Here is a 23,555-nt window from a genome sequence, read left to right as displayed (position 1 = left end):
TAATAATTTAATTTTATAAATATTAAAAATAATTTATTAGAAACATTTTAAAAATGATGATGAAAATAAATAAATTATTTCATCTTAATGTAAATAGTTTTACAAAAGATTTAAATATATTTCATAAAAATAATAAAATCAATGAAAATATAGGACAAATAGATAATATCAAATATAAAGATGGCTCATCAAAGAGAATAATAACAAAGTGGAAAAATACATTTACTATAACCCTGGAAAAAAATATATTCATATGTTGTCAAAATGAGAAAGACTCATGGGTCTTTCTCAAATATATCAGTAATAAAAATATATATATTATATGTACTTGATATATTTTTATTCACGTGAAATATTATTTCATATATATATATATATATATGTATGTATATATATTTATATATTTATTTATACCATTTGCAGGTCCTAACAAAATCGACAAAGCTTTGTGCATATCCGATTTTAATTTTTTATTAATCCAAAAAAGTAACCAATTATTTATACACCAATTTGATAAGGATAATTCCAACCAAAGCATAATAGATATAAAAATATTAACAAGACAACATATAGACATCTCAGTACTTTTCTTTTTTGCTTATAATGATTTTATTTATATTATTGATAAAACTGGAATATTATGGGTAAACAAAAATTAATGCATATGTGTAAAAATAAAATTTTTTTTTTTTTTTTTTTTTTTTCGCCCCCCCTCCTACAATTTTGATAACACAAATGTGATCACTACTGTTACGTGAATGTTATATATATATATATATATATTTATATGTATGTGTTATTTTTTTTTTTAGCAATTGGACCCAGCCAATAGAAGCAATAATAACCTTATACCAAAAGAAATAAAAAAATTCGACTTAAAAAAAAGTGTAGATATATATTTCAAAATAGAAAAAGAACATTTTTTAGTTATATCATATTTTGATGATAAAATACAAGGACTGCTTCATATAATTATGCACAATTTACAACATGATGAATGTGAATATATAGAAAAGAACATATGTGAATATATTATAAAGAATGAAATAAAAAAAAGTATACAATGTATTACTTTAAATAAAGATTATATAGTTGTGTTATTTAAGACTAATGATATTATTATATTAGAAAATCTTCATATAAACAATAATTATGAAGTTTTTAAATATCTTAATGCAAATCAAAGTGAGAAATTAAAATATTTTAACAAAAAATCTTTAAGAGAGATAGAATATTATTTATCTAGTTATGAAGATATAAATAATGAAGAATACAAAGATGATGATAACAACAAAATTTATCATAATAATAATAATAATATGACTACAAATGAAATATGTTATGTATATATAAATGAATATAATCATATTTTTTTAATTTATAGTGATCCTTTTTTATATGAACCTGAGTGTAAGAAAAATAGATATACCTCTTTTGTATCTAATTCATTTAACATGTTATACTCTTATTATAATAAAATGGAAGATATTTACATGTCCAAATTTCATAGTCAAGACAAGTTAAATAATAATTCTTTATTATATGATATCAATGAAAATATATTAAAGAAAAGTAACTTACATATGTGTATCATCAATATTGTAAATGAAAAAATTAAGGATTATAATATCAATTATTCTGATGATATATATAATATATACAATGAAACTATCAATGTATTAATTGATCATCTTTATAAAATTGAAAATGACAAAAAACAATTTTATGATATGCAAAATAATTATCATAATGATATATCTTCCAATTTATTATACCTACAAAAATATTTAGATGTATATAAAATTAATGAAAACAAAAAAAATATATTTCATAATCAATTAAATGATGATGACTGTGAAAAAAGTTTATTGAATATAGATTTTTTCAAAATGGATATAACCAAAAATAATAATAAGAAAATGTCTAACAACACACATATATACAACAATATATTATTATGTTTTATAGATAAATATTATTTAATATTAAGAAATTATCAAGATCAATTTGATATTGTCTTATATGAAATTTATTTTTTAAATAATATAGAAATACTTGTATATCAATTTTTTAATAATTATTATGATGCATTAATATTAGCTGAAACATATAAATGTAAATATGTTCATCAATTATTTACATATTCAATATATGATTATGTGGGTCGATATTGTGGTTCATCCTTAGCAGACTATGAGGTAAAAATATTTCTACACGTTAAAATGAATATGTATATATATATATGCACATATATATATATATATATATATATATATATATTTATATTTATATGTATATATTTATATATATATATATATTTATATTTTTATATTTATATTTTTTTTTCTTAGTGCTTGTTCAAAATAGAAGACCTATTCCAGTTTCTACATCGAGCAATCACCTATGATCCTTTTCTTTTCAAAGATGATGAAGATGACGAAACAGTAAAACGCATGACGAACCTGTTAGAGAATAGCGATTCAAAAATCCAATGTAATTTTTTTGAAACCAATTTAAATATGGAGGAAGAAAATAAAAATTATCACAATTTCGTTTATGTCTTAAATGAAAAAGATAATGCTTCATGCGAATATATAAATAATTATTATTGTATAAAAAAAATAAATTTTGATAAGGAAATAAGTAAAAATATAGATATAAATATACAATTACATAAACTAAAAAATGTCTTATACTCATCTTTACAATTAATTGATTATTTATTAGAAAATGAAAAACATTATGACAAATATTTTTTCAGTGACCATTTTGATCAAAATGATATAGAAGAAAATTTTTTAAGTGCACTTATTAAAAATAAAACCAAAAAAAAAAAAACAGATAACAAAAGGTTATATAAAACAAATATATTCACAGAAAGAAAAGAGTGCAATAATTATGAACACATACAATATGATGATATAATATCTGCAAACAATTCATATGATAATGATAATACATTTTATAATACCACAATAAATAAGAACCAAGCAAATTATAATAACTTTGAACATGACAATGATGACAATAATAACAATAATAACAATAATAACAATAATGATGATATAAATAAACTGTGGGGTATTTCAATAGATGATATGAACATCAATTTAAGTGCTTCATCTTTTAATTCAACAAGCGATGTACTACTAAATGAAGAAATGAGTAGAGAAGAAGATACTAATTTTTTTTTCTTCTCATATGACATACAAAAATATAAATATTATTTAAATTCAATGAAACAAAATGAACAAGTCAAAATTAAATTATTAATGTATAAAAATGAAATAATTAAACAAATATATAAATTTAAATTATATAATTATATTATGAAATTGATACATAAGGAAAGAATAAATAGTTCGGGCATATATCATAATAAGGAATCATTAAAATGTAGATCTATAGATACTTCAAGAGGGAAGAATAGTATAAATAAAATATCTGATATTTTTAATATTTTTAAAAAAAATATAAACCATACAATAAATTCATGTGATGAGCATAGTAATAATGATGATGATAAATATGGTGATTATAAATATGGTGATGATAAATATGGTGATTATAAATATGGTGATGATAAATATGGTGATGATAAATATGGTGATAATAAATATGGTGATTATAAAGATGATGATAATAATGATAACATTTATAATAAATGTATTAAAAGTGTTGATGATACAAATATATTTATTATAAGCTGGACTAAATTTAAATATGCCTACACACCTATAGATATAATAAAATATTTCTTAATTAATAAAAATTATGTACTAATAAAAATATTTTATAAATATTTTAATTATTTTATTAAAAAAAATTGGAAAACCATCTTTTATTATATTCCATTGAATGAAAGAATAGAAAATTATTTTTTTCTCTTACCATTAATAAATAGAAATATTAATAAGGATAAGGATCATAAGTTACCGACTCATGATAATAATGATAACAACTATCATAACGACATGTTGAGATCTAACAATGATTATGTAGAGGAACAGATAATTCGTTGTGATGACAAAATATACAGCGAGCAATATAGTTCATCTAATGTATTAGAAAAAAAAATGGATAATAATACAAATACATATAAAAGTAGTAGTAATAATAACACCTTTGAAGTATTAAACACACGAGTAAATGAAAATCTTATGTCTTTCTTTTCATATGAAAATAAAAACAAAAACTCGTACGAATTATTTGATATTGAATGTGATGAAAATATGTTTGTTGAATTCTTTCTAAACAGATGTATAAACATAATAAAAAAAACACACTTAATTAAAAGTAGATTACTAGAATTTGTTTATATATGTCTAAAACATTTAAATGGAGATAACATATATGAAATATTTCTCTATGATAGTATTATGAATAAGTATCAATACAACGAACAATATTTTTTGCTCAACGCATGTAATAATAGTAATAATAATAATAATAATAATAGGAACAATAATGATAGTGATATAATAAAAAATATAAATTCATCTGGAAAACACAATCAGGAGAAGAACCCTATTGACAATATGAAAAATAATAATTATTATTATAATAATATTGAGAATAATAATAATAATAATAATAATAGTTCTTATTATAACAATATAAATGACCAATATAATAATACACTTAGAATAATTGAACCAATAAATATTACCGATATATCTTTTATTAAGAATTATTTAAGGATAGATTTAAAAAAAGATAATATTAAAAATAAAAATATCATCCTTATATATAGCTTATTCATTTTAATAAAAATGTATCTTGTATGTAAAGAAAATAATAGGAATATAAAATTTGAAGAATTCATACAAATGAATATATATAATAAGATGTGTCTTATATTAGATTTCGATATAAAATATTTATCGTATGAAGATGATCAAAAAAATTATATTAAATATTTTTATGATAAATTAATAGATTTACTACAAGAGTATAAATATATAGATGAGCATATAAAATATACCAGTTGTTATGTAACATTTGACAAAGATATAATTTATTTAAATTATAAAAAATCGAATAATTTTTTAGATTCATTATATATTAACATATTATATACATCCAAACAGTTATTTATAATATTTACTTTAAAAACGTTAAACAGTTTACAAGGTATTAAAAAAGATTCTATAAAAAAAAAAAAAAAAAAAAACACAAAAAAGACAAATAAAATAAATAGATATATGAACAACAACAATAATAATAATAATAGTAATATTAAAAAAAAAAAAACAACAGAAATAGATAAAATATTAATCTTTTTAAAATATATATATTATGCTTATAATAATAAAATTATATTTAACGAACATTATGAATATGTATTTTTCTTTTTAATAATTTTTTATAAATATATGGAAATCAATTTGATACATTTCATATCGATCTTTAATGATTTCTATAATCTATTCCCAAGAAAAATATATATGACAAATAAACAATATGATATGATAGATGATAATATGAATAAATATTTTAAAGATTATGTTTTACAACATACTTTCAAACTAGAAGATCTTTTTAATGAATACCAAGATATTAATATAAGCAATTATAATAAAATAATAATATTTGATAAATATATTGATTATATTATAAATTATTATAACAATAATATTATCACAAGTAGTATATACAAAGATGATTTGAATAACAACAACAAAACAAAAAAAAAAGAAGATGAAGAAGAAGCATATTATATTAATAAGAATACATGTGACAAGTCTAATGTAGAAAGGAAAGAAGAGTATGATAATAATGATAGGACTATATCATTATGTGGTGAAGAAATTGAAAAATATTTAGATTTTTTTGAAAAACATTTAAATTCCTTAGAACTTATTAAATATTTTAAAAAAGATATTATAAATCCGAATGATGAAGAATTATTAAATATTAATATAGATATGATTTTGAGTTCAAATTATAATAAGAAAAAAAGTATATTATATATGTTTAAAATATATAAAATAATTATTTTATATACTCATCATTATAAAGATAATAATTTTACTAAAAATTGTATACAATTATATTATAATTTATTTTATTCAGTAAATCATGATATATCTTTATTTTTTTTTATATTTTTTTATATTCTATTATTTTATTCAAATGATTACAATTATCTTTATTTATTTATGAAATATTATTATAAGGAATATATACAACAAATACAAAATGTAATAAAAGACAAACCAGATTATTATAAGAATATGATAAATTATTTAATAACAAATAAAGTTAATAATATTACAATGTATGATAAGGATTTTATTCACTTTTATCATTTTATAAAAAAAATTTATAAAACAGATTCTGAATCATTTACACTTTTTATCAAGACAGATGAAGAAAACAAAAAACTTGTAACAAATCTAAGAATTTTATATTATATACAAAATATGATGAATAATAAAAAATGTTTATTATATGTTATGTCCCCCTTACAATATTATAATAATAAATCTAGTGATATTATATCTAAAGGTAAGAATATAGAATTACCATACTACTCATCTAATGAAGACCTTATATATAAATCATTCTCAAAATTAATTACAAAAGGATATGATAAGAATCATCAAAATCATGAAAATAATAATATTTATAGAAAAAAAAAAATAATAATTAATAATAATAATAATAATAATAATAATAATATAATTAGTAATGATAACAATAAATCCAATCAAAATAATATAAAGAATAAATTATTATCGACACAAAATATGTGGACACATTTTTTTAAAGAAATTTATTATGATACATATATAAAAATAAAAAATGAAAGAAACAAATTCTGTATTTTTAAAAATATTATAGAAAATGATTTAAATAAAATAACAAATTATAAAAAAGTTATACAACTCATAAAATTGTTACATATAAATAATGATGAATTAATATATTGTATTATTTATCTTATATATATTATACAAATATATATAAAAAAAAAAAAAAAAAAAAAGGAAACATTAACAAGTCACTTATCATTTTATTTAATACTTTTAATAATCTTATATCCAGAAGAAAAATTAAAAAATAATTATAAACATTTCTTGCAACAAACAATTTTATTTTATATTAACCATTCAACCAAAAGTATAAATTATATTTTTAATTTTGTTATCTTTATATATTCTTATTTCTCATTAAATTACAACCTTTCTATTAATACCTTGTATAAATTATTTTTAAAAAAAAAAAAAAAAAAAAAAATTCTAAACAATAAATATGAACACAATCAAAATTGTACTTACATCACATTTGACAGTTTAAATCAATTCTTAGGAAACAAAATAAGTATGAAAAAAAATAAAATATGTATAGATAATTCTGAAAATAAAAAGTTTATAAATACTGCAAACACAAATGAAATAAAAGATATGTTTAATAAAATAAATAGGGAGAATAATAAAAGTGTCTATATGTATAATTGTTTAAATAAAAACACAGGCAAAGGAAATATAGAAAATGCAAATCATCAAAATGGAAATTTTTATTATAACGATGATAATAATAATAATAATAATTGTGATGATATTAATTGTTATCAATATTTTGATGAACAGAATAAAGAACAAGTGCATAACGACACAAAAATATTATTAAACACAAATAAAAATAAAGATAAAAATAAAAATAAAAATGATTCTTCTGTTGAACAACCAGATTATGAACAATATATTTATTCAAACCATATTAGTAATAATAATATACTCTCATATCAAAATTTTTATTATGATGATGATCATCAAAATTATCCCTTTGAAAAAATCAACGAAACTGATGTTGTAGAAACGTGTTATGAAACAGATATTATATCAAACCATTCCTCTATTGAACTTAATAACGAGACAAATATAAATATAGAACATAATTCATTTAGTGATGAAGATATCGAACATATTATAAACAGTCTTCACGAACAAAAAAATTATACAACATCATCACTAGGAAGTAGCACTAGTGATATGGATATCATGAAAACAACAAATTATAATATAAAAGCAAAAAATAAATATATAAATAATAATAATATTAATCATTATTATAATATGTATGATGATATTGTTTCTTCCAGTGATGATGAGAATATAAAATATAAAATATTAGAAAAAAATAATAAATCATTTTTTAAAAAATTTATCAACCATTTAAATATTTCTAATATTAATAATAAAACCATCTACCATAATAATAATAATAATAATAATAATGCTCTAATAGTTTTCATACAAAATGTTCAAAATAAAATAAATAAATATAATATATCTAAATGGAATATAGAATATATTTTAAAAGTAATTAAAAAAATCGAACTATTTTTTATTGCAATTGAACTAGATCCAAACATGACAAATGATCATTTTAATATGTACTATTTTGATATAAATGAAGAAAAAAAAAAAAAAAAAAAAAAATATATTATACAAAGTGATGATGAAAAAAATGGAAATGATAAAAACAATCAAGAAAATATCATATATAATGAAAATAATAAAAAAATGATCAATAAAAAATATGTCACAAGTAATCAAATGAAGCAATATTTATACACCTCCTTATTTTCAAACGATAATTATTTTACTCTTGTTCATTTATTAAATATAAAAGACTATTATACTATTTCTCTATATATAAAAAAAGTAATACTTAATAATTCATTGACCCTTAAAAAAAAAATTCATATCTTTAATATTATCTTATGGACTATATATAATTTTGTAAATAAAAATAAAAATATTATGATGGAAAGCAAAAAAGACAATAATGAGCATCATATGAATAAAAACGTATATGAAGATAAAAACATGCAAACAAATCAATACAACAACGATCTCAATAATGATAATAATAATAATAATAATATGAACAATGTGTATAATTCCACTTTGAAAAACATCATATGCATCCTAGTCATTATAAGATATCTCTTATGGAACCTATATAAAAATCATATTAATAAAATAGATATGAAGAAACTTTTTTTTGAAGATAACTATAAAAAAAGTGTTGTAGAAAAGTTAGAAAAAAAAAAGTGTCAAGAAATCTTACAAATTCTAATAAAAATTGTAGACATATCAAAAATGTATTTATCCCACATGAACTACGAATTTATAAGAAAAGATAATTTTATCATTTATAAAATAAATATCATCCAACAAACAAGTCATACCGAGAAAGAACAAGATCATATCACAAATAAAGATTTAAAATATAAAGAAAATGTGCCACATAAAAATTTTAATATAGAAAACAAACAAGAACAATACTTATTTGAAATCCAAACAGAAAAAGAAATGTTACGTCATTTTCTTAGCAACGAAAAAAATAATTTATTACTCTATATATTAAGAAATATACATAGTTTATATTATGATATAAATTGTGTATATAAAATATTATATTATATGTATGAAATATGTTTGTATTATTTATGTTCTTCTATATATTTTATTAAATTGACTTATTATAATTTTAATCTTGGCACATTCTTTTCATCTATCTATAAAACGATAAAAAAAATGACACATGATCAAATAATAGCTAAATTAATCGAATTGAGATGTATATGTGTATATTTAAATGGTTATGTATATGCGAAGAATAATAAACCCAAGTTATTACAGTATGATGAAACAAATAAATATCATAATATACAAACAAATATAAGTGATGAACAAATAAACACAGAAAATTATGAACATGCACAGAATAGTTCTATAGATAAAAATATAGACAACCACAATTATTCATATCATATTGCATTAAGCAATAAAAGCACATGTACAAATACCTTATTTAATAACCCTTTAATGATTTTATATGATAAGAAAATTTTCAATCAGTTCAATTTTTATATAAATGAAATAGAATCTACAGATATTACATTCTATGATAAATGTAACGAATTCTTAAATATATATAAAGAAATAAAAGAAAGTGAAACATGGCCAATAGAAAAAAAAAAAATAAATAATAATAATATTAATATATACCATATGGATAGGAAAAATATATATTCATATTGTAAGAATATATTAAAAGACTTCAATATAATGCCATATATTTATGACCTTACATTTATTTTAAATAAACTAAATATTCGTTTGCATCCTTTTTTTTATATATATGATAAGGATTATGAAAGTGTTAAAAATATATTTGATCCAACAGAAGATGATTATTTAAAATATGCTTTACTTGTTGAATTAAAAAAAAAAAATGATATCATGTTATTATATGAAACTATTACAGATATAAAGAATAATGTATATATATATTTTTATTCAAACCATTTCTTATGTGAATTATTTATAAATTTTTATGTCTATCATTTATTTTTGAAGTTACAGCATTTACAAAATGAAGTGGGTGATATTTTTAAAGATCTACTTGATAAATCTTATAATGATATAAAGCTTCAAATGGATGTATATTTTAATAAATTGTGTGGTGATTTATTAGAGATAAAAAAAAAAGACAAAAAAGAAATTAATATCTTTTTTAATTTTTATAGGTTTATGGATAAATTTAATACATATCATTCGACAAAATATGAGAAATTAATTATAGATAATATATATCGAGTAGATATTTTAATTTTATTCTTATTATTCATTCAAAATAATAAGACAGAAAATAAAATATCATTTGACAAAAAAAGAATATTTCAATATATAATAGTAAAAATTATTTTACTATTATTTTTTTATTTTAATAATACATGTCATACATATTTATCATTACAAGATATTTTATATTTTCTTAGTTCATTCAATGAACATGACGATAGTAGTGCCTCTTCATTATTTCACATCTTATCTGATAAAAAGAGCAAAGAACAAAATCACAATGGTGATGAAAAAAATATATATTATAATTCTTCTATTGATCATGATGCTGTGCATCATAAAGAGGGTTTGAAAGATATATATAACAATAATAAAATGTATGAAGACAAAATGAATATTATGGATAGCTATGATGCCTTTATGTTGGATGAGGATATATTTATTGATAAAAGTTTAGAAATAGATGAAGATAATAACCACTACAACAACAATAAAAACAACAATGATATGATGCTGAAGAATAAAAATATAAATGCAGTAAATATAAATGAAAAAAATTATAATGATATTAAGAATAACCATTCTTGTGAATTTTCTCAATTTTCTGAATTTTCTGAATTTTCTAAATTTTCTAAATTTTTTATGAATAAAAACTTAGATCATTATACATCTAAATATACAAATAACCATATGAATGATTTATCTTACGATTTCAATGTTGATAATAAAATAAATAAAAAATCATATGAAGAAAAATTTAACCATACGCAATGCTCAAAAATAATTAAATTTTGTCTACACTACATAAGTATCAAAAAGATAATAAAATTATTAATTACAAAAGAATTAAAAAGTATTGTGTTTTTAAAATTATCACAAAATAGTAATGTGTTAAGTATATATGAAAAATCAAAACATATGTATACTTACTTAAAACGATTGAATGGACATAATTTTTTTTTATCTCTTAAAATATTAAATAGATTATTATTAAAAAATAGGAAGATGAATCAAATGAATTATATCATATATCACTTTTTTATAACTCTACATGTAGTATATTATGTAAAAAATAACATGACCCTCCAAAATAAAAAAAGCAATAATGAAAAAAAACAAAAAAAAGACGAAATGGTCACAAATCAAAACATATACAAAAATACTTGTGATGATTATTATCACTTTGAATTTTTAAATAAAAAAATTAGTACAAATAAAAGCGGTATGCCTAAAAATGAAGAAAAGGAAATTAATAATACTAATGATTTTGTCGATACTAAAAAGAATGACCTATATAATGTAGACCACCTAATTGAAGGCAAATTATATTTGATTAAAATATTGATAACTTTATTATTTATTAATTTGAACAACATATTCTTACCATCAATAAATAAGTTATATTTTATAAAAAAGAAAACATATATTATTATAAATAAAGAAAAAAATAACAAGAAAGATATAAAATTAAAATTTGATGATATATCACAGCTTATATCTTCTCTTTTAAATTTTATGCAAGTAACATATATAAAGGGATATGAATTTATATATATAAATTTATTATTATTATTAGAATATTGTACTGAATTGTTATTATGTAGTTGGGATAGTGTAAAGCCTTCAAATATTTCCTACATACTGCTTCTTAAAAGAACACAAAAAATTATAACACAATATAATAATGATGATGATAATAATAATAATAGTAATAATAATAGTAATAGTAATAATAATAGTAATAGTAATAATAATAGTAATAATAGTAGTAGTAGTCTTCATTATTATCATAAAAGCTGTGTCTTATCCTTTATTAATAAAGAAGAGTATGGAAGATTAAAAAAAACTCTCAGCAATATGTATCTTAAAATATTAAGACATTGTAACAACTCCATTCTTATAGCATGCAAAATGATCATAGGTAATAGACTTCTTATAGATGATGAATTATATTTATTTAAAATAAAAAAATGTGATATTTTATATTTCTTTACTTGTAATTATTCCTTGATAAAATCTAATAAAGAAAATATGTTATTACATAATAGTGCACATAAAAAACATAAAGACAAGAACGTTAAAGATATAAAAAAGGAAACAAATGATATTACTATTTTTACATCAGCAGAAATTAATTCATTTATTAAAACCTTATTAATTATAATAAATTATGACATTAATAAATTTAAAGATACAGAATATCATAAAACTATTGAACAAGTTATTAAAGATAATGATTGGTATGTCATATATAATAATAATAATAATAATAGTAATAATAATAATACTTCTTCCTCATTAACCTCATCATCATCATCATATTATTATTATAATAATAAGGATGAAAATAAAAATATAAACTTTTTATATAATAATACGTTCAGTTCAAACCTTGATTCTTTTTCAGACAGCGAACCTTCAACCGAATGCAGCGATTTAGAAATTGTAGATATATTGAACGAATGTAATAATAATAATATAAAAAATGATGATAAAAGAGGGAATGATAAAAATGAAGAAAAATATAAAGATAAGCAGATATCATTTCAGAATCTTTTCAGCCTTAATGAATGGAAGCATAATATAAGTGATATAGATGAAATGTATAATGATAAAAAATATATGGATGTAAAAGAAGATAGTATAAAAAAAAAAAAAGATATACAAAATGGAGTTCATATACAAAATATAAATAATACATATAACGAAATAGTAGACAAGGTAAAATTTTTTAATATAGACAAAATAAATAATGAAAAATATATATCATATAATAATAGTTCTTATTATAATGATGAAAATGAAAAAGATAAAAATATAAATAATGTTATATTACAAGACCATAAAAATATAAATAATGTTATATTACAAGACGATAAAAATAATAAAGAAAAAGATATAATAAATAATGATAAACATATGTATTATTCTAATGAATATGATGATGAAGATTATCAAATGCATATTTCAAAATCTAAAGATATTATTTTGAATAAATATGGACAAGGATTTTTATCAAATTATATAAATAAAATAACTAATCACCATATTGATCATAATAATACTGTTTGTAATAATTATTATAATAAAAATTATTGTAGAGCCCTCTTTAGACATATCCATAAGAAATCACAAATGATAAATATATTAAAATATGTTAAGAATATTTTAAAATATTGGAATATATATAATTTAATTAATGATAAGGATATAGAAGAATATTTGTTAATATTATTTTTTGCTAATCATTTTAATTTTTTCCAAAATATGATAAAATATAAAATTATATTAAAATTATTTATTAATAATAATTTACAAAAAGCAGATGAACTATTAGGAAATAAAAGTATGGTTTGGAATTGGTATAGAAATACTGGAAAGATTAAAAGTAATATTGAAGAATATTTAATGAAAGATATTTCTTGTAAACTTTTTTTTACTAATAATAGACAAGATAAACTTTTAAAAAAATTAAATAAATTTCAATATAAAAATAAATATGATGAAAATAATTTTTATTTCAAAAATTATTATCATAATAAATATAATCATAATTATATTTCCAATGTATATATTCAATATCTTTATTTTCTAAAATATAAAAAAACTCATAAAGATAATAATTCCAAAAATCATACAACAAAAGAATATGATCTTATTATTATCAATAAGAAAAAAAATGAAGAAAATCTAAATAATTCTATTCATTCCATAAATTTAAATCAAACTGATATAAATAATAACAAATATGTTAATCATCATAAATATTATAATCACAATCATATATCTGATGACAACACTTATATCGATAATAATAATAATAATATGAATAATATGAATAATATTGAATCTTATCAAATAAAAAAAAAAGAAAAAGATTATATCCCTCAAGATGAATATAATCAACTACCATTGTTTTTTTTAAGCTTATTAGACATATATAAAAATACCTTCGATGTTTACGAATTTTATTATCAATCTGTTATTTATAAATTATTCAAAAATAATAATGAACATAATATTAATGAAATTCAAAATTATGTTCAACATATGAACCAATGTCTAAAAAATAAATTACAATATTATGATCTATATATGATGTTATATTATTATCAGTATTTCACGTTCCAATCTATATCTAATCCTAACCAAAACTTTTTGAATAAAAATGAGCAAAAGTTAATTATATATATGTGGCTAAAGCATACGCAGGCGCTTTTAAAAAAATACAGGTAACCAAAAAAAAAAAAAAAAAAAAAAAACACACAACAATATATATATATATATATATATATATATATAAATGTATGTATGTATGTATTTATTTATAATTTTTACATTTTACCGTCATATTCAATACATCTTCATTTTTCTTTTTATTTTATTTTTTGTAGGATGAAGAGTAGCAACTTTCTCAATGTACAATAAGCTAAAAATAAAATAATTACATACTAAAAAATTTATATATATATATAATATAATATAATATATATGTGCTTCTATAACAAATGTATTATATATTATATATTATATATTATATGTATCATGTTTCGTGTTTTATATTTTTTATAAAATCTTGAATTATCAAAGTTTTTAAAATTAAAAATTAATACATTATTATAAAAATCATCAAAACATAAATGTCACGACACAAATTAATGAAATTGTTCATGCAATGTGCCAATATAATATAGTACAAAAAAAAAAAAAAAAAAAAAAATTAAAAAATTAAAAACCTAAAAAACTAAAAAACTAAAAAATTAAAAAACTAAAAAATTAAAAAATAAAAAAATTAAAAAATTAAAAAATTAAAAATATATATATATATATATTGAAAAAAAAAAAAAAAATTTTTAATACACATTTTTATAAAAATATATTTTTTTTTTTTTCATACACACCAATCAATTATTGAAATTTTAAAATAGGACCTAGGAAAGGTTTAGTAGATATAATTAAAAAAAAGACATGATTATGAAACAAATATTTATAAGCATCATAATTCTGAGTTAAAATCAAATTAGTAATTTCATCATATAATTTTAAATAATAGTTTTTAAAGCAATTTTTTATATCCACATTATTTATGAGATATTTTATGGTAGGTCTACCATGAGGACAATTCCATGGATTCTTTAAAAAACTTAGCTTTTTCTTTATCTTAATCATTTCGTATATGTTTAATGATTTGCCAACCATTATCGCATTTCGACACGCCCTACAAAAAAAAAAAAAAAAAAAAAAAAAAATAAAATAATAAAAGTTATATATATGTGTATATTCATATTATGCTACATAATATGCTTATTTGTAATATTAGTAGCATGAATCATATTTTTCACACATATATAGGATACACATGGATATATATATCGAAATGAGCACATGCATATACACATACACAAAATCTATATATCTATATATATATATATATATATATTCTCACTTGGATGCTAGAATACGCCACACCTTTTGAGGTCGTGGGAAATTATAATTAAACCACGTATCTGTTTTATTATTCAAATCTAATGTACTTTTTGCAGATAATGCGGATTCATTGTATGAAGCTACTGGATGCTCTGTTAGATGATGCAAGAGAGACATAAAATCAACTACTTCTAATATTTTTCCATTAAATACTGGTAATGATAATAAATATACATTAAGCTCCATAAGCATTTCTTCTTCCTCATCGATTTGTTCATTTATATTATTATTTGTTTTCCTTCTTTTATGTATGGGTTCTTCTAAAATTTGTACTTCGAATCCATTTTGTAAGAAAATAGACATATATTTTTGTATTATATGAACTTGGGCTGGGCTTACTTGTACATGTATTTTACTAATTAATTTTTGTGACTTCATGGTAAATATTTTATTGTATTTTTCAAAATTTGATTTTTCATCAGCTGCATGTTGATCAATAATAAATAAAGCGTAATTACTTTTATGTTTATTATAACTTATTAGGTTATTATCATTATTAAAATTATGGTAATCCTCATTATTTATATTATTAGTAATATTGTTCTCATGTGTTTTGTATGTTGATATATCTCCTTCAGTTTTTTTTTTTTTTCTATTTTCAAAATAAAGTAAATCTATTTTGGATATAACAAATCCTTTATTAAATTGTCCACATATCTTTAATTTATTAAATAAGCTGGATTGGAAATATAAATCTGTCTGTGTTTCATCTATATTACTAAAATTTATATCTTCATTATTATTAACATTATTTGTATTATTATTACTTTCTTTTAAACTTAAATTTCCTTCAAATAAGTTTTTATATTCTTTATCTTCTTGATCATCTGTTAAACATAAATAATTATTTATTGGTGTTTCTTCTTTCATTTTCTGAAATATTATATTCTTTATTTTTTCACTGTTTGTCAAATTTATTACATGTATTTGATCATAATCAAATCCACTCTTCAGCTCTTCTCTATTAATATACATATTTATATCAATTGGAATTTTCTTTATACAATTACTTTTTATATTCTCTTTCAAATCCTCGAATGAATAATTTGTATAATCTTTTAAATTATTACCTTCTTCTCTTCCTTCATTTTTTTCCTGTCCATTTAAATAAGTGGTATTACTACTATCATCACTATTTAATTTGTATTCATAAATATTATCATTATTATCATCACTATGTAATTTGTATTCATACACATTATTATTATTATTATTATTTTTATCATCACTATGTAATTTGTATTCATACACATTATTATTATTATTATCAATAGTATCATCACTATGTAATTTGTATTCATACACATTATTATTATTATTATCATTATTATCATCACTATGTAATTTGTATTCATACACATTATTATTATTATTATTATTATTATTATTATCATCGCTATTTAATTTGTATTCATACACATTATCATTATTATCATCACTATGTAATTTGTATTCATACACATTATTATTATTATTATCATTATTATCATCACTATGTAATTTGTATTCATACACATTATTATTATTATTATTATTATCATTATTATCATCACTATTTAATTTGTATTCATAAATATTATCATTATTATCATCGCTATCTATTTTATACTCATAAATATTACTCTTATTATTACTATTATTATAAACATCACTCTCCAATTTATATTGATATACATTATTATTCATATCACTAAAATCATCTTTGTTATTTTCCATTATTACATTATCAACTGATAAAGGACCCAATGAATATATTTCCTCATCATTATTTGAATTAAATTGTTCTTGCTCCTTTTTAATATATACACTTTTCTCTTGTTCATTATTTCTATAAAAGGTATATTCTGTCTTTTTTTTATTTTCTTCATTTTCTTCATTCTGTTCACTTTGTTCATTCTCTTCATTTTGTTCATTTTCATATTGCTTCTTATTGATTGAAACAAATAAATCGCAATGCATACTTTCTTGTGTTGATGCAAAGGAATTATTTGCTCTATATATCTTACGAAAATTATAATCGTCATTCTGAAATACTGATGATGAATTAAATTCATCATTTTTAACTTGAATATTATTTATTTTATTTTCTATTGATATGTAATCCTTTTCTAATGATGAATAATTAAGGCTACTTGTATTATCCCTATATAATTCATCATTTTGAATATATTTATTTGGATGCTTATATATTTTTTCTTCCTTTATTTTAAATAACTGTCTATCATCATGATCACTATATATATTTTCCTTTTTTATTATTTTTTCTTTCTCTTCCTCATCTTCATGTGTATTACAATGTTGAGAACCGTCAAGATAAGAATTATTTTGCTCATTAATTTTTTCTTGTTTTATATATATTTGCTCATCCTTATGTATGCATTCTTTTTTAACATACAAATTATGGGTCCTATCGTTATTATAATTAGGTTCAGTTTTAATAATATTATCATTTTTTATTTCTTTGGTTTTTTCTTCTTGTGCGGGTGATATGGATTTATGATGATGCTCCTCCTGATGTGTCTCCATTTTTATATTACCTTTTATATGATTGGGCAAAATATTATTAGCTTTTAAAAAATAATCGTCAATTTGTGTATCAATCAAATTACTGGTTTTAGGTGTAAATAATTTGACAAGAACTGTTTTCATATGTTCACACATTTCTTGCTCAAATGTAAAGAAGACTTCTCTTTTGTCAGGAGTAACATTCACATCTATATTTTTTGTATCTGATAAAATATTACAAATAATGATAGGATATAATCTACTATTAAATTCTCTATATATTGTATTAATTAATTTATTTACATTTTTTAATATGTGTATAGGTCTACTATTAATATAATAAAATTGCAAATCTTTATCTCTTCTACCACTATTACTATCACTTATATAACCTCTAATATTCCATTCATTACCATCAACATTGAATTCAATTAAATTACCAATATTTCTTTTACCATATATAGAATAGAAATTTTTTTTAATACTATCACTACCATTAGTAATTAACAAGTTCATATTTTTGGTGCATCCTTTAAATGTAACAATATTATATATAACAAATTTTATATTATGATATATTATAGCATATTGTTGCATTAATAATAATAAATCTGATAATTGTGTTTTTATATTCTTTATAAAATCTTTCTTTCTTATTGGGATGTTATGAAAAATATTCTCACAACTCACAGTAGTCCCTCTTAATCTAGCTATTGGTTCTTCATGATAAAGTCTACCAAGTTTATCAAATTTTAATAAATAAGCATGGTCATTTTCTTCATTCTTTGTTGTTATATTAACATTACTTAACATACATAAAGAATTTAATGCTTCCCCTCGAAACCCTAAGGTATTTAATGAACTATGTATATCATTAAAATCTTTTATTTTTGATGTAGCATGACGAGCACATATGTTTTCAAAATTAATCTTTTTTATACCAACACCATTATCATTAACCTCTATTAACTTTATTCCACTCTCAACTAACTTTATTTTTATTTCACTAGCATTAGCATCTATCGAATTCTCAACCAATTCTTTAACTACACTGCTCAGAGTAAATATAACCTGACTGCTGCATATATTGTGAATCGACTCCTCCCCTATATTCTTTATCTTCATTTATATATATAAAGTAATATAATATAAAATAATATTATATATATATATATATATATATATAATATATACATCAATTTCTTGTATACATATAATATTACATTTGTGGTTATGACAATTAAGTTATATCAAAATGATATTAAATCATAATGTAAAAAACATATAATAAATAAATGGAAATACTTAAAAATCTTCATATTTCATAATAAAAACAACATATATATTTTTTTTTTAATCCCATCATTTTTATTCTGTTTTTAAAAGGATTTATATTCAACAGGGAAATACCTTATATATTCATACCAAAAAAAAAAAAAAAAAAAAAAAAAAAAAGAGAAAAATTTTAATAAAATAATATAGTATGATAATAAAAAATATATATATAAATATATAATTATATAATATGCTCTCTTTATTTTTTTTTTTTTTTTTTTACATTATTTATATATATGGAATACCAAAAAAAAAAAAAAAAAAAAATTTATTTACTCCAAAAATATATTTATATATATTATTTTCTCTGGAATAAAAAAAAAAAAAAGAGGAACTAGAACAATATATTATATAATACATAATTATAAATATATATGAATATATTTTTTATAATTTAATTATTTTTAGTAAGTATACAATATAATATATGTTATGTAAAATAGCATGGAATAAATTTAATCCTATTATATATATATATATATATATATATATATATAATATATATATATATAATTTTACTTTTTTTTAATTATACTAGTATATTATTTGAATGAATCTTATTTATTATGATCAATAAAGTAACCAAAGAAAAAAAAAAAAATAATATAAATAAAATATCATGTCTTAATTATACATTAAAAAGAATATAAATATATAATAAATATATAAAAAATATATAATAAATTTTTAACGCAGATGGAAAAAAAAAAAAAAAATTAAACAAATTTAATAATCATACCCCAAATTTTATATATAATAAAATAAATTGGAAATAATTTAATTAATGAATTATAAAATATGAATATAAATATATATATATATATATCATATATATTATATAAATATAAAATTATGTATACACAAAAAAAAAAAAAAAAACACATTTTTAAATATAAAAATGTTGGAATATTTAAAGACAATATATCATGTATATAAGTAACCTTTGTTAAATTAAATTTATATATATATAATAATATTTTATAAAAGAATAAAATAAAAAAAAGGAACAAATATAATATAATATATATCACTTCAAATGAATACATATTTTTCCATGTCACGTTTTCTTGGCATTTTAAATTTGTATGACAAAAAAAAAAAACGCACATTATTACTTTTTTCTTTTGTACCACCATGGATGAATGCTTAAAATATTTAAATCCAAATCTTTTCTGTATTTCATATGTAACAATTGCTATAAAAAATAATAAAATAAATAAATATATATATATATATATATATATGTTCATATATATATATGTAATATTTTTCCTGTTTTTTTCATTACCTTTATGATATGCTTAAGGCCATGGGGCCAATTTTGTGTACATGGGAAATTATTAAAATTCATTTCTGATTTCATAAGACTATAAAAATAATCATCTTGTAAAGGATCTGAACAACCCCATAAATTACCACTAGTCCATATCCATATGAATAGAACCCCTAACATAAATTTGTCAGCACAAGCAACGTCAAAATAAAATTTTTTCCTTTCTTCTTGGTTTGTAATTAATTTTAAATATTCTAAAGGTTCTTTAACATTTAATTCATAATATCTCCAAAATATTTCCCAACATTCAGGTGGTGTATATGCACTTTTTGCAACATTAGTTTCATATGATTCGAATTTATACAAATTTTTAGATGCTTTTAAATGTCTTAGTTTATTACTATACATTGGAGTGCTTTTAGCAAAATCACATAAACGTAAATCCATATTTTTTGATATTAATATATTATCAGGTGTTAAATCAAGATGAGATAATCCAGCATCATGTAATCTTGCTAATAATTTTAAACATGCATGAAGAATATTGATTTTATCTTTTCTTCGGATTTTTAAAAAAACATTTTTCCTTCGTTTTATAATAAAATCAAATATATCTTCACCGTAATATTCGGATACCATTACAACATATCCACAGTTATTATCACAACTGTTACTATTGTTATTATTGTTATTATCACAACTGTTACTATTGTTATTATTGTTATTGTTGCTATTATTATCATTTTTTTTTTTATCACTATTAATTATACAATCGTTAATATTATTGTTATGTATATTATTATCAACATTATTTTTACCATCATTCCTTTTGTTATGTTCTATAGTATCTTCCATATATTTTACAAAATCATCTATATTGTCAAATTTTATTTTTGCATCTTTAATATATTCTTTATTTGGAGGCTCATATAATATTTTATACAACTTAGGACATATATCAGGGTGATATGTATCAAGAAAAGAAAAAACTAAGAATTCCATTACATAATTTTCCCCACCATATAAATATTCTCCATCATATTCTTTCATTAATTTATATTGTTCAATCCACAAATTTGCAGGAACTTTTTTCAAAAATAATTTATTTTTTATATTATTTTCATCATTCTCATTTTCCCCATATATTACATCAGTTTTATACATCAACTGAAGTCTTTTACTACTTTTAGAATAACCAATAGTTGGAATTGATAATAAATTAAAATCATAATAATTAACACCATTCATTTCAAAATTATGTACATTACCTAATTTTTTCATAAAACATTCTTGTCCTATTTTCCAATTATATACCATATTATTCTTCTTATTTAAATTATCATATTTTTCTTCTCCTTCATTTCGTGATTTCTCGAATTTTTCATCATTTGAATTTTTTGAACTATAATAATTGAATTGTTTTTTCAACATATTTATTAAATACAACATAGAATGTTTTTTTTCATTATTATTATTATTATTATTATCATTTAATAAAAAATTCATAAACATACCTCTTGAAAGACTTTTTTTTAATCTTCTCCATATGCTGTCTACTTTTGTGGGGGACATTAAGAATATATCATCATTCTTTTCACCATCTTGCTTATTTTCATGTGTTTTCTTCATACACCTATTATGTACTTGCTTATTTACAATTAAAGGATTACCTTTAAGTGAGTTATCATCCTGTTTGTTTTGTAAGAGCTTGTGATATTCATTTTGCAGCACATTATCATTTTTATATTGCAACATATTATGATCTTTATTTTGCAACATATTATCGTATTCATTTTGCAACAATTTATACTCTTTATTTCTTAAGAGCATTTCTTCTACGCTTTTCAAGAGGTCATCTTCTATACTTTTTAAGAGGACTTGTTTATTTTTTAAGAGATCATCTTCTATACTTTTTAAGAGGTCATCTTGTTCTTCATTTTTCTTTTCATTTTTACTTTGCTTCGATTTCATTTTCTTATGCCCTTTTCTTGATTTCTCCCTAGGGCCTTTTCCAAGAATTTGTTCGAATTCTAGTAGACCCCTTAAGATGTTGTACTTCCTTTTTGTTAATTTCCCTTTTATCTTATTATTATGTTTATAAAAAATTACATTATTCTATCAAAAAAAAAAAAAAAAAAAATCAAATAAATAATAATAATATATATTATATGCATGTCCCTTAATATTTAGGTGTATATACATTTATATTTTGCTTTTTTTTTTCCCCGTTTTCCTTTTTATTATCTTACTAGTATACTCAAATATAACATGAGAAATATTATTAATATGGACTTCTTAGGAAATATGGAATGAATAAATTTATTTATTTTCCATTCATTTACACTATAGAACAT

At 19.4% G+C, this 23,555-nt stretch overlaps 3 protein-coding genes across 3 annotated transcripts; 1 reads left to right on the top strand and 2 right to left on the bottom strand.

The window, feature by feature from the left end:
* Nucleotides 1-53: 53 nt before the first annotated feature.
* Nucleotides 54-15,029, top strand: PGSY75_0726400 (putative membrane protein; the record flags this gene model as incomplete). The annotated part of the gene is made up of 5 exons (XM_018785099.1): nucleotides 54-300; nucleotides 424-644; nucleotides 813-2,198; nucleotides 2,352-14,833; nucleotides 14,996-15,029. The coding sequence occupies 5 exons, from the start codon at nucleotides 54-56 to the stop codon at nucleotides 15,027-15,029; spliced, it is 14,370 nt and encodes a 4,789-aa protein (XP_018642600.1).
* Nucleotides 15,030-15,509: 480 nt separating this feature from the next.
* PGSY75_0726300 (putative DNA mismatch repair protein PMS1) lies at nucleotides 15,510-19,718 on the bottom strand (the record flags this gene model as incomplete). Its single annotated transcript, XM_018785098.1, has 2 exons — nucleotides 15,510-15,819; nucleotides 16,048-19,718. The coding sequence occupies 2 exons, from the start codon at nucleotides 19,716-19,718 to the stop codon at nucleotides 15,510-15,512; spliced, it is 3,981 nt and encodes a 1,326-aa protein (XP_018642599.1).
* Nucleotides 19,719-21,039: 1,321 nt separating this feature from the next.
* PGSY75_0726200 (serine/threonine protein kinase, FIKK family) lies at nucleotides 21,040-23,555 on the bottom strand (the record flags this gene model as incomplete). The annotated part of the gene is made up of 3 exons (XM_018785097.1): nucleotides 21,040-21,123; nucleotides 21,217-23,276; nucleotides 23,459-23,555. The coding sequence occupies 3 exons, from the start codon at nucleotides 23,553-23,555 to the stop codon at nucleotides 21,040-21,042; spliced, it is 2,241 nt and encodes a 746-aa protein (XP_018642598.1).

Source organism: Plasmodium gaboni, chromosome 7 (assembly GCF_001602025.1).
Source record: "Plasmodium gaboni strain SY75 chromosome 7, whole genome shotgun sequence".
NCBI classification, from domain to species: Eukaryota; Apicomplexa; class Aconoidasida; order Haemosporida; family Plasmodiidae; genus Plasmodium; species Plasmodium gaboni.
This window is presented reverse-complemented; position numbering and strand designations above follow the sequence as displayed.